At 37.0% G+C, this 14,806-nt stretch overlaps 1 protein-coding gene across 1 annotated transcript in view; it reads right to left on the reverse strand.

The window, feature by feature from the left end:
* Nucleotides 1–273: 273 nt before the first annotated feature.
* The window catches only part of PEX7 (peroxisomal biogenesis factor 7), an 86,881-nt gene continuing 72,348 nt past the window's right edge, over nt 274–14,806 (reverse strand). Inside the window, exon 10 of the mRNA XM_068551221.1 lies at nt 274–649. Within this exon, the coding sequence (XP_068407322.1) occupies nt 581–649 (69 nt within the window). The 3' untranslated portion in view covers nt 274–580. The remainder of the gene's footprint in view (nt 650–14,806) is intronic.

Here is a 14,806-nt window from a genome sequence, read left to right on the forward strand (position 1 = left end):
AAGAATCTCATTCATTCCGTGTATCAAGCACACAGTAGATGCTCAATAAATAACTGCGGAATAAATCAGTGATTATTAGAGCCCTGTTACTGAACCACAGATATATCTATATTATATAGTGTTATATATATATACCATATTAGAAAAAGTAACCTTGTTGGGGGTGTCATAAAATCATAAATGATCAAGGGATGCAGTTTATTGTGATTTTTATCAACAGCAGTGATTATATTTTCATCAAAAATATCAAATTAAAAATGAAATATATCACTATCAATATAATCTATAGATCTCTCATATTTAATCCATTTTATACTAGAAAGGTTATATTTTAATAAACACTACAAGATATACCATAACTTCAATATTCCTTAGGATTTTAAGAAATATGGCTTATGTACCAGGCTTAAATAGTGAGCCAAAGTCTTTATCAGCTTCCTCAAAACTGATTCCAGAATAAATTTTTAAATTTTGAAATCTGAATAGTATATAAAAACATAAACTCTATGTTATCAATCATTTATTTCCTGCTAAGCAGTTCTTCAGTCATATCCTTTGTTTCTGAATGGAGTAGTTTATCTCAAGCAGCCATGGTAAGACAAATAGGATCATATATCTTTATTGTTTCATCCCAAGCACAGTCAGCCACCTGAAAACAAAAAGGAAACATAATCTACAAATGTTCAAAACTGGCAGAAAAGCCTAAGTCTTTTAGAGTGTAAGTAGATCATCCACCAGGGAACATCTCTTTAAATAGGAAGTACACAGGGACACGTTTTTGAAAAAAGGTCTATTTTCCCTTTTTAAGATACACTTCGGGGATTGGTTCCAATTGATTGAAGTTGCCTGTAAGGATTTCCTGCCAGAGCTACATAATTCCCTATAGGTCCTGAGATAAATGCTGAAAAGATACATTCTTAAACTGTGAACCAAGGCACCATACTAGCTATTGTGGGGATAAAAAAGGAGGAAAAGTATAGCTCTTGCCTTCAAAGAATGGCTCATTCAAAACCAGAAGTGGAAAGTGCTCTAATAGAGAGTCTCAGGAGAGGAACTCTTTGAATCCAACTGGGGCAGTGTCAGAAGATTTCACAAATGCCGTGGCATTCACACTGGCCCTCTTTAGGGGCAGACATGGGAGATACGGACATTCAAGTCCAAAAAGTCACATAAAAACATGAAGGGAAGATAGTTCATGGTGCTCAGGAACTGTGTGTTAAAAATTTGGTGAGTGTAGCAATGTCTCAGGGTATAAGATTACTATATAAAATCACTCATGTTTCTGTATACTAGCATGAAAAAATTTTTAAATTACAATCAAAAAATTCATTTACAATAGCATCAAATAACAAAATACTTAGTAACACATTTAACAAAAGATATGCAAAATGTCCACACTAAAACACGGCTGAGAGAAATGAAAGAAGGCCCAAATAAATGGAAAATATACCATGTTCATGGGTTCAGTATTTAAGAAGTTAATTCTCCCCCCAAATAATTTATAAATAATTCATAATCCCAGCAGGCTTTTTAATAGAAATGGAGAAAGTGACTTTTAAAGTTTAAGTAGAAAGGCAGAGGACCTAAAATAACCACAAAAATCTTGACAAAGAACAACAAAGTTATACTACTTACACTGTCTGACTCAAGACTTATCATAAAACTACAGTAATCAAGACAATGCAATACTGGAATAAGGATATACAAGTAGGTCAAAGGAACAGAACATACTCAGGAAGAGACCCCACACTTGGACAGCTGCTTTTCAACAAATGTACCAAAACAATCCAACAGGGAAAGAAAAGCCTTTTCAACAAATGATGCTAGAACTGGATGTCCACATGGAAAAAAATGAACTCAACCCCAACTTCACACCATAAACAAAAGTTCATTTGAGATGCATGGCCCACAGACTGAAATATAAAAGCCAATGGTATTAAGCTTTTAGAAGAAAACACAGGAGAATATAGTCTCAATCTGAAGGTAAGTAAAGATTTCTTAAACAGGAAGCAATAACCATAAAAATTAGATAACTTAGACTCAATCAAAAATAAAACTTTTGCTCATCAAAAGACACTGCTAAGAAACCGAATAAGCAAAACACAGAGTGGGAGAAAATGTTCACAAAACATATATCTGGCAACCAGAATATATAAAGAACAACTATAACTCAATAATAAAAAGACAACACAAATTAAAAAATTTTTTATTAACAGATAAAAAAAGATATATGAATGACCAATAAGCACATAAAAATATTCACCATCATTAGGCATCAAGGAAATGCAAATAAAAACCACCATGAGATACCACTACTTACTCATGAGAATGGCTAAAATTTTAATTTTAGATAGACAATATCATATGTTAGCAGGGATGCAGAGCAGCTCCAACTCTCATACCTTGCTGGTATAACCACTCTTTGGAAAACTGCCCGCCCATTCCTTATAAAGTTAAACATATATCTAGTGATTCCATTCCTAGAGGGGTTTCCAACAGAAATGAAAACATCTTCACAAAGCAATGTATGCAAGGATGTACACAGCAACTTCATTCACAATACTGCATAATTGGAAACAACCAAAAGACAGACAAAAGAATGGGTAACAAATTGTAGTAAATGCATGCAACAGAATGTTGCTAAGCAACACAATGGAGGGAACTACTGATGGGCACGACAACGTGGATGAATCTCACAGATAATAAGTGGAGTGAAAGAAGCCAGAAACGAAAGAGTACATCCAGGAGATTCCATCATGTAAGTTCTAAAACAGGTAAAACTAATCTAAGATGAAAAAAAAAATTAGGCCTTTGGTTTGTTTTGTCTTTTCAGCTGGAGGGAGGGATGGGGCCAGGGAAAGTCTGGAAAGGGGTACAAGGGAATTTTGGAAATGTTTTGCAAATGTTTTGTATTGAGATGGGATGTAGATTACACAAGTGTATCTGTCAAAAACCTATATCTAAGATTTGTACATTTCACTGTATGTAAATGATACCTAGAAATAGTAAGAATAATAATGACAACAACGATAATAGCAATAATAATAATAATGAATGAGGAGTGGGACATGAGTAGAGGAATAAACAAAACAAGAATGTTGATAATTGTTGAAGCTGGATAATGGAAGTGCCTTATCCTACTGTTTGCTTTTTATATGTTTGAGATTTTCCACAATAAAATAAGAAGAAGAAATGAAAAAATGTAGATAGTAACATGAAAGATGAAGTAGCAGGAGAGGGATTTGACCCAAGTTATTTGCACTGTATTTCCCGTCCTTTAATGGTTGCAAAGGATGAAAGTTATATAAGGGAACTCACAGTCCTGGTCCATCTAATTACCTGGCTGTCACTATAGAACACAGGAACTGCTCAGATTAATCAGAACATACTAACTCCTTATCATCCATTAACAATACCTCAGATCAGAATCCAAGCTAGAGAAAGCATTAGAGACCTTTTAGTCAAACTTTTTTTATTTAAGCATTAAAAACCAGACTCTTCAAGATTTGGCTGCTACCCACTTCTTTTACTCTCACTGCACCAGGCTCACACACTCAAATCCTGGCATCTTGTTCATGCCTCTGTGCTCTTATCCTCTCACTGATCCCCTCCCCTGAATAACCTCTTTCTCCTTCCCTTTCCCTCTGCCCCTCACCTTGTTTTGCCTGGAGATGACACCTCTTTTGGGAAGAATCCGTTTAAGCATTACCTCCTCTGTGAAGTCATTCATTGTACCTATAATAATCAGCTGTGCTTATTTATTGACGCATATGTCTTTAGCTCTTTGAGGGCATGGACCATGTCATGGTCCATGTCATAACAATGACTCAAGGAAGATTAGCTCAAAGAATGTATTTTATAGATTAAGACTGCAGAGATTAACTTTTTCTCATAACCACACTAGAGCAGCAGAGTTGGAACCAGAACCTAAATCTGTTGAGTCTGTCCACTGAAAACAGTGCCTCACAAAAGGCCAACTGACACTCATCATCTGCCTAATCCTGCAATTGTAAATTTTTATACCACGGAATACAAAGATCATTATATAAATTTATCCGTCTCATCTATGTATATTTTTTTGCAAGTGCTGGGCCTTTCTGCATGTTAAGTGTCAACTATTATGGAGAAGAGAATCAGAGAAATGAGACTTAAGCTTCTAATATAAGGTATCCATAAATTACCTTTCTGAATCCCTATTTAGCACCCTTCAATCCAGCTTCTTAATTACTCAGAACTTATAACTAACAGATGTCAAGGCCACTGAATCAGCAAATGTTCATAATTCTATACTACATTAATTGGTAATATGAGAAAGACCTAAAACTGCAATGATACAGAATTATGAATAGACTGACTCAAATTAATGCAAACACTATTTCTCCATTAACTAATTAATTAAACCCCATCTAGTGTTATAAGTTTTAAAAAGCTAACAATTAAAAAAATAATAATAAGGTAAGAAGCACTTTAGTAAACTAACAATGCAGCTCCAGATTCTCTAAGGAAGGCACTGTAGAGACTTCCTGGTAAAGAAAGGTGACCGTGTGGTCGCTGTGGGTCTGGGGTTAGGGGGCGCTCGTTAATTACCATCACCGCTCCAATGGCCTTAAAGGCATTCTATAACTTAGGGTAAACATGGGGCTTTTTCTTAATTTCCCATACTACCTATCTGAGGCCAGCCTAAAAGACATTTAAAAAAAAAAAAAGACTTTGCTAAAAATAAGGGTTAACAAAAAGACCAAAAAATAAACAAGCAGATGACATGATGATAAAAAATCTGCTTTACTGGATGAGATCCACTCATTGTTTTAGCTTGCCAAACACAACAAGGGATCTTTCCCAGGTCCCATCCTGCTTCTCTACAACGAGCCATCTTTCCCTCCCATCCCCGGGAATGCACTCCTGCCATGAAGACTCCTTCAAGGCCAGACTCAGCATAGAGAATGAGAAGACGATAACAGCATATCTCCTTTCTCATCTACCGAAGATCCTCTTTCTCCATTTCAGTCTCCTGTATGAGGACTCATTTCTTTGCTCCTTACCTTGTTGTCAAGAAAAACTGTGAAAGATTGCAATCAGCAAAAAGATTGCTAGGTGTTCTTTCAGCAGAATGCTGGCATTGTCCTAGAGCCCCACAGGGTTACCTGATTCTATAGGGGTCTATGCCTTCCAATGTCTTTGACTGGATTATTTTACAACTCTAAAGTTATAGAAAACTGATAGTAATCAAATGATTCTCAGCCATTAAAATTGCAAATGAAGGTTGTCCTGTGGAGATGCAACCGATGCCTCATCCTGTCTCCCAAGAGATGATTCTAATCATTAAATGTTACTGCCTTATAGATACTGACGAGTTCTGCACCTATTAGTAAATTCATTTTCACATTCAGCAATTGCCTATATGTGTTTTTTCTTAGGCTCCTTTGAGCTAGTTGTAAAATCCTTCACAAATTACATAAGGTCTTTGACACATGTTCATGCTATATTTGTATGAGAGCCATGACTGCCATTTTGAAAATTAACCTTTAACATGGCCACAGAAAAACCATTTCATTAAAAGAACACACATGAAATGGGGATAAGGGACCGATAATTATACTAGGATAAAGAGGCTAAGAATAACTGCTAAAATGGGGTATGAAACTGAGCTCTATTCTCCACCTTCTGACAGCAAAGCTGACAAATGCAAACAATAATGTAAGATAAGCAAATAGCATAATAAATTTACCAGTTCATCAGGGGAGATAAAGTTTTTTCTAGAACTTGACTATAAGAGAAATATATAATAATATACCTCCACTACAAAAAGCATTAAATACCAAAAGAGTGGATTTACAAGAGATACAAGTCATTCTTCACATGGCTGTTTTTAAAATAAACATCCCAACCCTCAATTAAGACAAAAGCATACTATTAAACTGTAGTTTCCTAGAGGCATTTCTATTGGGCAGTAGTTCCCAAGCTTTGGCGTGCATTAGAATCACCTGGAGGGCTTGGTAAGACAGATGACTGCCATCCTCATAGCACTGGTCCTCAAGGTGTGGTCCTGGGAACAGCTTCATTGGTATCACCTAGGGCTGATCTACAGCCTGGGGTCTTTAAACCAAGGTCCACAGATGGGCTTCAGAAAGTCCACAATGCAACATTTTGTGGGTATATACATTTTGAGGGGAGGGGAGGGGAGGGGAGAGAAAATCAATCATTTCCTTCAGAGTCTCAACCCCTGGCCCTCCAAAAGTTAATCCAGAGCATTCTCCAGCTGAGTATTATAAATACGTAGGGAAGATTCTAATATGCAGCCAGAAATGAGAACCTCTAATATAGAACCCCTGATATACAGTCCCCCCTTAGTATCTGTAGGGGACTGGTTCCAGGACCCCAACACACACCAAAATCCATGGATGCTATAGCCCCTTATATAAAATGCTGTAGTATTTGCATGTAACCTATATACATTCTTCCATATACTTTTAAATCATCTCTAGCTTACTTATAATGTCTAATACAATGTAAATGCCATGTATATAGTTGTAAATACAATGTAAACGCTACAGAAATAGTTGACAGTGTGTGGCAAATCAAGTTTTGTTCTTTGGAACTTTCTGGAATTTTTTTCCCCTAATATTCAATCCGCAGTTGGTTAAATGTGTGGATGGGGAACCCATGGGTACAGAAGGCTGACTGTATATCAATTAACAGGACTTTTGTCCTGTGCACTAACCTGGAGTTCTTTGGGAGTACTTTATGTGCAGGAATTTTTTGTTGTTGACTAAAAAGAAATTTAGCATTATTCAAATAACCTTCTAAAGGAAAATTTCTCTTCCTTTCTTGAGGAGAAAGAAGAGGTTAATTTGCCACTAATACAATGGAAAACACCTTGTGCCATATTTTCACATTTTTATTTAGAATCTAAGCTTCAAATCTGGTAGGTTGATACGTGGTAGGAAGACTGCGAATTGGGAGGAGGACTAAGAAAGAAGAAACATGACTGAACTATCTTTAAAGAAAAACACTAGTCCTACCTGAAGCGTTCTTAACCAAAAGTTTATGTAGCTTCCTGATCTTATTCTATTGATACGTAAGCAAGTATCCAGAATTTCTACTTAAACGCATTAGAAAATTTTATTACCCATTTAAACTATGGTTAATAACAATATTTTTATTTTACTCATTTTATTTGAGATTTGTACCCTGGTGAGTTCTAAATGGGCTAAAACCCACAGGGCCAAATTAAGGAAATGCAGATTTTTAAAAAATCTGTTATAAAGGGAACAAATGGAGCAAAATCTTTCAGGCATCAGAGCTGAGCACATTACCACACTTGCACAATAAATTAGGCTCTATGCTTTATGACAACTAAGAAGAAAGTGACAGTATTCTGGGCAATATAGCTTCTGTTTTCTAACAACATTCACATATGGATGTAAACACTTTTGTACAACTAAACCTAAACAGGATCTTTTTAGAGTCAGTGATTACATATCTTGAGCAAATCTGTATTCCTTGTGTTTTGTATATAATAAACCTTAATAAATGTTTGTTGAATAAATGAATGAATGAATGAATCCATGTATGAGCAGTGATTTTCCTCCTCCAAAGATTTTCTTGAGTAGAGCCTCAAACATGGTAACGAGCACCTAATCAGGTGTGAGGTCAGAGATCTGGGTAAAGGCAAAAAGTTTTATAGGATTTGGGGGATAAATGGAATTTCTGAGCACCATGAATACAGGTATACCTCATCTTATCGTGACTCGCTTTATTGTACTACGAAGATGCTATGTTTTTTATAAATTGAAGGTGGCAACCCTGCATCAATCAAGTCTACTGACACCATTTTTCTAACATTTGCTCACTTTGTGTCTGTGTCACATTTTGGTAATTCTTGCAATATTTCAAGTGTTTTCATTATTACTATATTTGTTATGGTCATCTGTGATCAGTGATCTTTGACATTCCTATTGTAATTGTTTTGGGGTGCCACAGCTGTGCCCATACGAGACAACAAACTTCATCAATAAATGTCGTTTGTGCTCTGACTGCTCCACCAACTGGCTGTTTGCCCCATCTCGCTCCCTCTCCTCAGGCCTCTCTACTCCTAAGACAGGTCAGTTAACAACCCTACAATGGCCTCTAAGTGTCCAAGTGAAAGGAAAAGTTGCATGTCTCTAACTTTAAACCAAAAGCTAGAAATGATTAAGCTTAGTGAGGAAGGCATGTCAAAAGCCAAGACAGGCCAAAAACCAGGCCTCTTTCACCAGTTAGCCAAGTTGTGAATGCAAAAAAAAGAGTTCTTGAAGGAAATTCAAAGTGCTACTCCAGTGAGCACACGAATGATAAGGAAGTGAAACAGCTTTATTGCTGACATGGAGAAAGTTTTAGTGGTCTGGATAGAAGATCAAACCAGTCACAACATTCCCTTAAGCCAAAGCCTAATCCAGAGCAAGGCCCTAACTCTCTTCAATTCTAAGAAGAAATGAAAGTGGTGAGGAAGCTACAGAAGAAAAATTTGGAGGAGCAGAGGTTGGTTCATGAGGTTTAAGGAAAGAAGCCCTCTCTATAACATAAAAGTTGAAGCAGAGGGTGCTGATACAGAAGCTACAGCGAGTTAATCCAGAAGATCAAACTAAGATAATGAGGTGGCTACACTAAACAACAGATTCCCAATGTTTAGACTACTAAACAGGCTACTTTTGGAAGAAGATGCCATCTTGGACTTTTATAGCTCAAGAGGAGAAGTCAATACCTGGCTTCAAAGCTTCAAAGGACAGACTGACTTTCTCATCTGGGGCTAATGTAGCTGGTGACTTTAAGTTGAAGCCAATGCTCATTTACCATACTGAAAATCCTAGGGCTCTTAAGAATTACGTTAAATTGACTCTGCCTGTTCTCCAGAAATGGAACAACAAAGCCTGGATGACAGCACCTCGGCTTACAAGATGGTTTGCTGAATATTTTAAGCCCACTGTTGAAAACTACTACTCAGAAAAAAGATTCCTTTCAAAATATTAGTGCTCATTGGCAATGCACTTTGGTCACCCAAGAGCTTTGATGGAGATGTACAATTAGATTAATGTTGTTTTCATGCCTGCTAACACAACATCCATTCTGCAGCTCATGGACCAAAGAGTAATATCGACTTTTAAGTCTTACTATTTAAGAAAAACATTTCATAAGGCTACCATAGATATTGACTCTTCTGATACATCTGGGCAAAGTCAACTGAAAACATTCTGGAAAGGATTCACCATTCCAGATGCCATTAAGAACATCCATGACTCATGGGGAAAGGTCAAACTATCAACAAGAACAGGAGTGTGGAAGAAGCTGATTCCAGCCCTCATGGATGACTTTGAGGGGTTGAAGACTTCAGTGGAGGAAGTAACTGCAGATGTGGTGCAAACAGCAAGAGAACTAGAATTAGAAGTGGAGCCTGACTGAATTGTGATTCAATTGAATGAACTGCTGCAATTTCATGATAAAACTTTAACGGATGAGGAGTTGCTTCTTATGGATGAGCAAAGAAAGTGATTTCTTGAGATGGAATCTATTCCTGGTTGAAGATGCTGTGAAGACTGCTGAAATGACAACAAAGGATTTAGAATATTATATAAACTTAGTTGACAAAGCAGCAGCAGGGTTTAAAAGGATTGACTCCAATTTTGAAAGAAGTTCTACTGCAGGTAAAAATGCTATCCAACAGCATTACATAGTATAAGAAGTTGTTTGTGAAAGGAAGAGTCAATCAATACGGCAAATTTCACTGCTGTCTTATTTACGAAATTGTCACGGCCACCCCAGCCTTCAGCAGCCATCACCATTGAGATAAGACCCTCCACCAGCAAAAAGATTACAACTCACTGAAGGCACAGACGATGGTTAGCATTTTTTAGCAATGCAGTATTTATTTTTTTAACAGAACTTTCTTTTTTTTTAATTTTAATTTTTAATTTTTAATTTTGGCTGTGTTGGGTCTTCATTGCTGTGCACTAGTTGTGGCGAGCGGGGGCTACTCTTCGTTGCGGTGCATGGGCTTCTCATTGCGGTGACTTCTCTTGTTGTGGAGCATGGGCTCTAGGCACATGGGCTTCAGTATTTGTGGCACGTGGGCTCAGTAGTTGTGGCTCGTGGGCTCTGAAGCACAGGCTCAGTAGTTGTGGCACACGGGCCCAGTTACCCCCGCGGCATGTGGGATCCTCCCGGACCAGGGCTCGAACCCGTGTCTCCTGCATTGGCAGGCAGACTCTTAACCACTGCGCCACCAGGGAAGTCCCCAGCAATGCAGTATTTTTAAAATTAATGTATGTACTTTTTTTTAGAGCTAATGCTATTGCACACTTAACAGACTACAACAGAGGGTAAACATAACTTTTATATGCGCCAGGAAACCAAAAAATTTGTGTGACTCACTTTATTGAGATATTCGCTTTACTGTGGTGGTCTGGAACCGTACCCGCAATACCTCCGAGGTCTGCCTGTATTAATTAGAGGTTTCATACGGAGCTTTCTTTTATGTCCCAGGAGCTGTTAGTAAAATACTCCTCTGCACTACGAAGCTATCTAAAATATAATTCACATATACATATATACTTATATTCATCCATTTATTCAATAAATATTTTCTGAGCACCTCTTCTGTGTCAGAAGTATGCTGGAGATATTACAGTAAACAAGATGGTCCTCGTCTCTGTCCCCACAGATCTGGAGTCCAGCAGAGAGATGAATAAGTAAATAGACACCTACAGTGCAGAGTGATGTGAACAATGATAGAAGAATGACAGGGTCTAGTAGAAATAGGAAAAGGATCACTATAACCAAATGTGAGGAAAGTGGATGCTTTCAGGAGGACATATTATCTAAGCTGTGGCTTAAAGAAGTATGCCTAAGCCAGAGAGCCTTTGTTTGTGGGGCAGGGATACAATGGAGAGAAGGAAAGTGTTCTAGGCAGTGGAATAAATAAGAATAAATGAAGACCAGAGAAAGAAAATACCATAGGATATCACTTACATGTGGAAACTAAAAAATACTACAAATGGGTATACATGCAAAATAGAAACAGACTCACAGATATAGAAAACAAACTTATGGTTACCAAAGGGAAGAAGGAAGAGAGGAGGGACAAATTTGGAGTATGGGATTAACAGATACAAGCTACTACTACATATCAAACAGATAAACAACAAGGACATACTGTACAGCACAGGGAATTATACCCATTATCTTAAAATAACCTGTAATGGAATATAATCTGCCAAACTACTGAACCACTATGCTATACACCTGAAACTAACACAATATTGTAAGTCAACTATACTTCAACAACAAAAAAAGAATAAATGAAAAACTAAAAGTTCTAGCTTAAAGGTAACTAAATTGCATTATAAGTCCTCTGATGAAACTCTTAATCTTTTGAGAGGCTTTTTTCTGGCTCCTGTCTGACTCCCGTCTAGGGTTTCTTGAAGGCTGGCTGCCAAGGCCTATCTTGTGTGACCCTCTCCCCTTGCAGTGACTGTGCATGTGGACACCACAGGGTAGGAGCCTCCAGTCTCTACATCTTCTGCCCAAGGATATTCAAGTAGAAAATTTATTTCTTAACCTGCAAGCACCCAATGCAGTACATTTCATCCCTATGTCCTCTAAGTTTCCTTTAATCTGAGATCAAAACGCAAACCAGCCATGTGTCAGGAGTTACATAGTGAATTTATGCAAACTCCCTGATATGCATGTACTAAATAAATGTTGAATGAATGAATGAATGAAAAGACCTTTTTTTAGTATATTAGTCAACACTTTCCTTACTTTTACTTAAACTCCATACTGATTAACATAATAAACCACGTTCTTCTCTGTAGTCACTTCCTTCCGGAAGCTGGTTGAGTAAATAAGACATATTTTCTTTAGCCCGTTATTTAATACATTGCAACATAATGTCTGGGCTGCTTTTTCAGAATTTGACTTGAATATCTACTGAAGAAAAAAATGAGAAAGGAGAGAAGGAATAGAAGACCTTGTCCAGGACTTGGAAAGGCAGAAATACTTTGCCCAGGCAGAAGTGGAGGACGGTGAGGGGAAAAGTGGCAAACACATGGAGATCACAAATAATAAAATACAATTGGTATGAAATAGGGAGATTCCATAGGATGGTTGAGAAATAAAATTAAAAAGCAACATAGATTATATTGAGTCTTGAAAGTAGGATTAACAGTTCAGACTCTACTATGGAGGTAATAAGCTGCCTCTTGAAAGGTTTCTGAGAGGACATGATGAGGATGACAATTTAACTATGTCGATTTGTAAATTAAAACTGGTATGTAACCAGTATGGCAGAAAGTTAACGGTCAGACTAGTTAAAGAGCAATCACAGGAGTGACTAACCACGCGTTCCAAAAAGAGAAAGGCCTGTTAGGAGGCAAACGTAATATCTTTATAAGATGAGAAAGGCCTAAAAAAATGACAGCCGTAAGAAAAAAAAAACGTGTTCTGTTGCAAGAACATGATACGTCTGTTCATTTATTCTAGTCTTTTTTAAAAGTCCCTTAGTGAAGGCATATAATTTTCTTTATCTAGAGTCCTGCACATTTTAAAATTTTTATTCTTCTTTGTATCATACATACACACACACAGTTGTTGCCATGTAAAAGTAATTTTTGCCATTTTATTTTCTAACTGATGATTACTGGTATCCACATGGTATTCATTTTTGTATATTTTAATTGATCTTCTTATTGAACACGTGTTATTTTTAATAGGTTTAAAGTTGATGTTCTTGGATTATAACATTTGACAATAGTATGAAGTACAAATAATGATAAAATTTTCTACCTTTTAAAAATATTTATATTCCATTTTGTTTTCTCCTATTACTAATTGGCTACAATTTTTAGAACCATGTTGATTAACAGTAATAAGGGTGGCAAACTTCATCTTGTTGCTGCCTTTAATGGGGCCATTGATATATTTCAGGTCAAGGACTAACAAAATCAGACTTGCATTATGGAGAGCTCTCCCCATAAGCAGTGCTGAGAAATCAGTGGAATGATGGAAAGAGCTTAGAGACCAGTTAGGAGATTACTGCAGTCATCCATGGCAGAGATACTAATAAATGCTTATCTAAGGCAGTGGAGCTAGAATAGCATGGTCCACATTTCAGAGATATTGGTGAGGAAAAATTCATAAGCTTGACGCCCATTTGAATTTAGGGATGCAAAGAGAAACAAGAAAACTAGGATGGTTTCCCAGGTCTCTAGTCTGGCCCCATCATGCAATCAATTGACCACGTTAGGAACACTGAAGGATACGTATATAATAACATCTATTGAGATCACACAGTAAAGGCAATCGGATAAATGGGTCAAGCATCACTAACATATAATTAGATGCCAGCTTCAAGAAGAAGATGCATAAAAGAGGACTAAGACTTGTATATTGGAGAATATCTGCTTTTGGAAGGATGGTAAGGAAGAAACTGGCCTAAGAGATGGAGATATTTAGCAAACAGGTAAGGAAAACTGCTTAGCGTGGTTAGCATTAAAGCAATAGGAGGAGAAGATTTTTCTTTTAAAAAAATTAACATTATATAGCTTAAAAAAGTCTGAGAAAAGGCTAACTTGGTTTTCAGGAGCTTTTACTAGTGACCTTTTGGGGCTTAACTTCAATTGAATGATGAAAGGAAGACAGATACAGGGACTTAAAAGAGTGCTGACTTTGAGAAACTAAAAGCAACAGGTAAACTACTAATTCTCGATGTCTAATACTAGATGAGAAACTGAATTTACTGGTAGGGAGGTAAGACAGTGGGATTAAGTGAATTTTGAAAATAGAGAAAAGAACTGACTGATGGTCTAAAAACAAAAAACAAAACAAAACAAAAACTGGTGGATTATTGACCTGGATGAAGAAGCCAATGAGAAAATTAGGAACCTAATGGAAAGGGGAAAAAGAGAGATGGAACATAAATATTTTGAGGTGATAGAGCTGGAAGAAGATATTCATTCTTGTCTATTTTAACAATAAGATAGGAGGTAAGGACAAATGTCCGGAGTGTTAATGATACTGCAGAAGGTTGAGGAACGACACTGTGAAGAGTGGGTTACAAAATCAAAAAGACTTCAGAAGTAAGCTGAGTAGGACCAAGAGCCCAAATGAAGTTTTTTTGAAAAGTAACTTGTTGTGTGTCAAGTCTGCTGTTTTTTAAGAAGTAATGCTCTATAGTCTAGAGAAAGAAAAATGAATAAGAGAGTAAATGACTGATTCAGGAATGGGAGCCCAGAGGCAGCAGAGGCTAAGGCGTCAACAATTTCAGAAGCTCTCACTGCAAGGGCAGTTCATGCAGTGCAGGGGTTAGTAGACACAGGGTTACACCAAGATCCTACGGAGCTGGGCCTGGGGAAGGTTTTATGGCTGGGGGAAAACAAGCATTTGTTATACAGTTTTAAGCTAAAAATTGCACAATTATGAAGGCATCAAAGAGGAAACAACAGAGACTAATGCCTGAGGACACTGGGTGCTTCTGGCACGTGTTCTTTTCAACTCTAAAGCTAGTCTGCGACAGATGCAGAAAATATCACCTCAGATTAAAGGTGAACAGGACACATATATCCTAACTACTAATAATGCTAGCCATCTTCAAAATCTGATTTTCCAACCTCATACCGAGAATTTTAAAATATTTTATCCACTGTCAACCTTTAAACCTGGTATCTAAGATTGTGGGAATAGGGATTTGAATCAAAACATGAGCTGAATTTTTAAATGATACCCTAAAATTTTTGTTGTTTCTTTATTATTTTATTTTAATTGAGATAGAACT

This window comes from Eschrichtius robustus, chromosome 9, assembly GCF_028021215.1.
Source record: "Eschrichtius robustus isolate mEscRob2 chromosome 9, mEscRob2.pri, whole genome shotgun sequence".
Classification (NCBI taxonomy): domain Eukaryota; kingdom Metazoa; phylum Chordata; class Mammalia; order Artiodactyla; family Eschrichtiidae; genus Eschrichtius; species Eschrichtius robustus.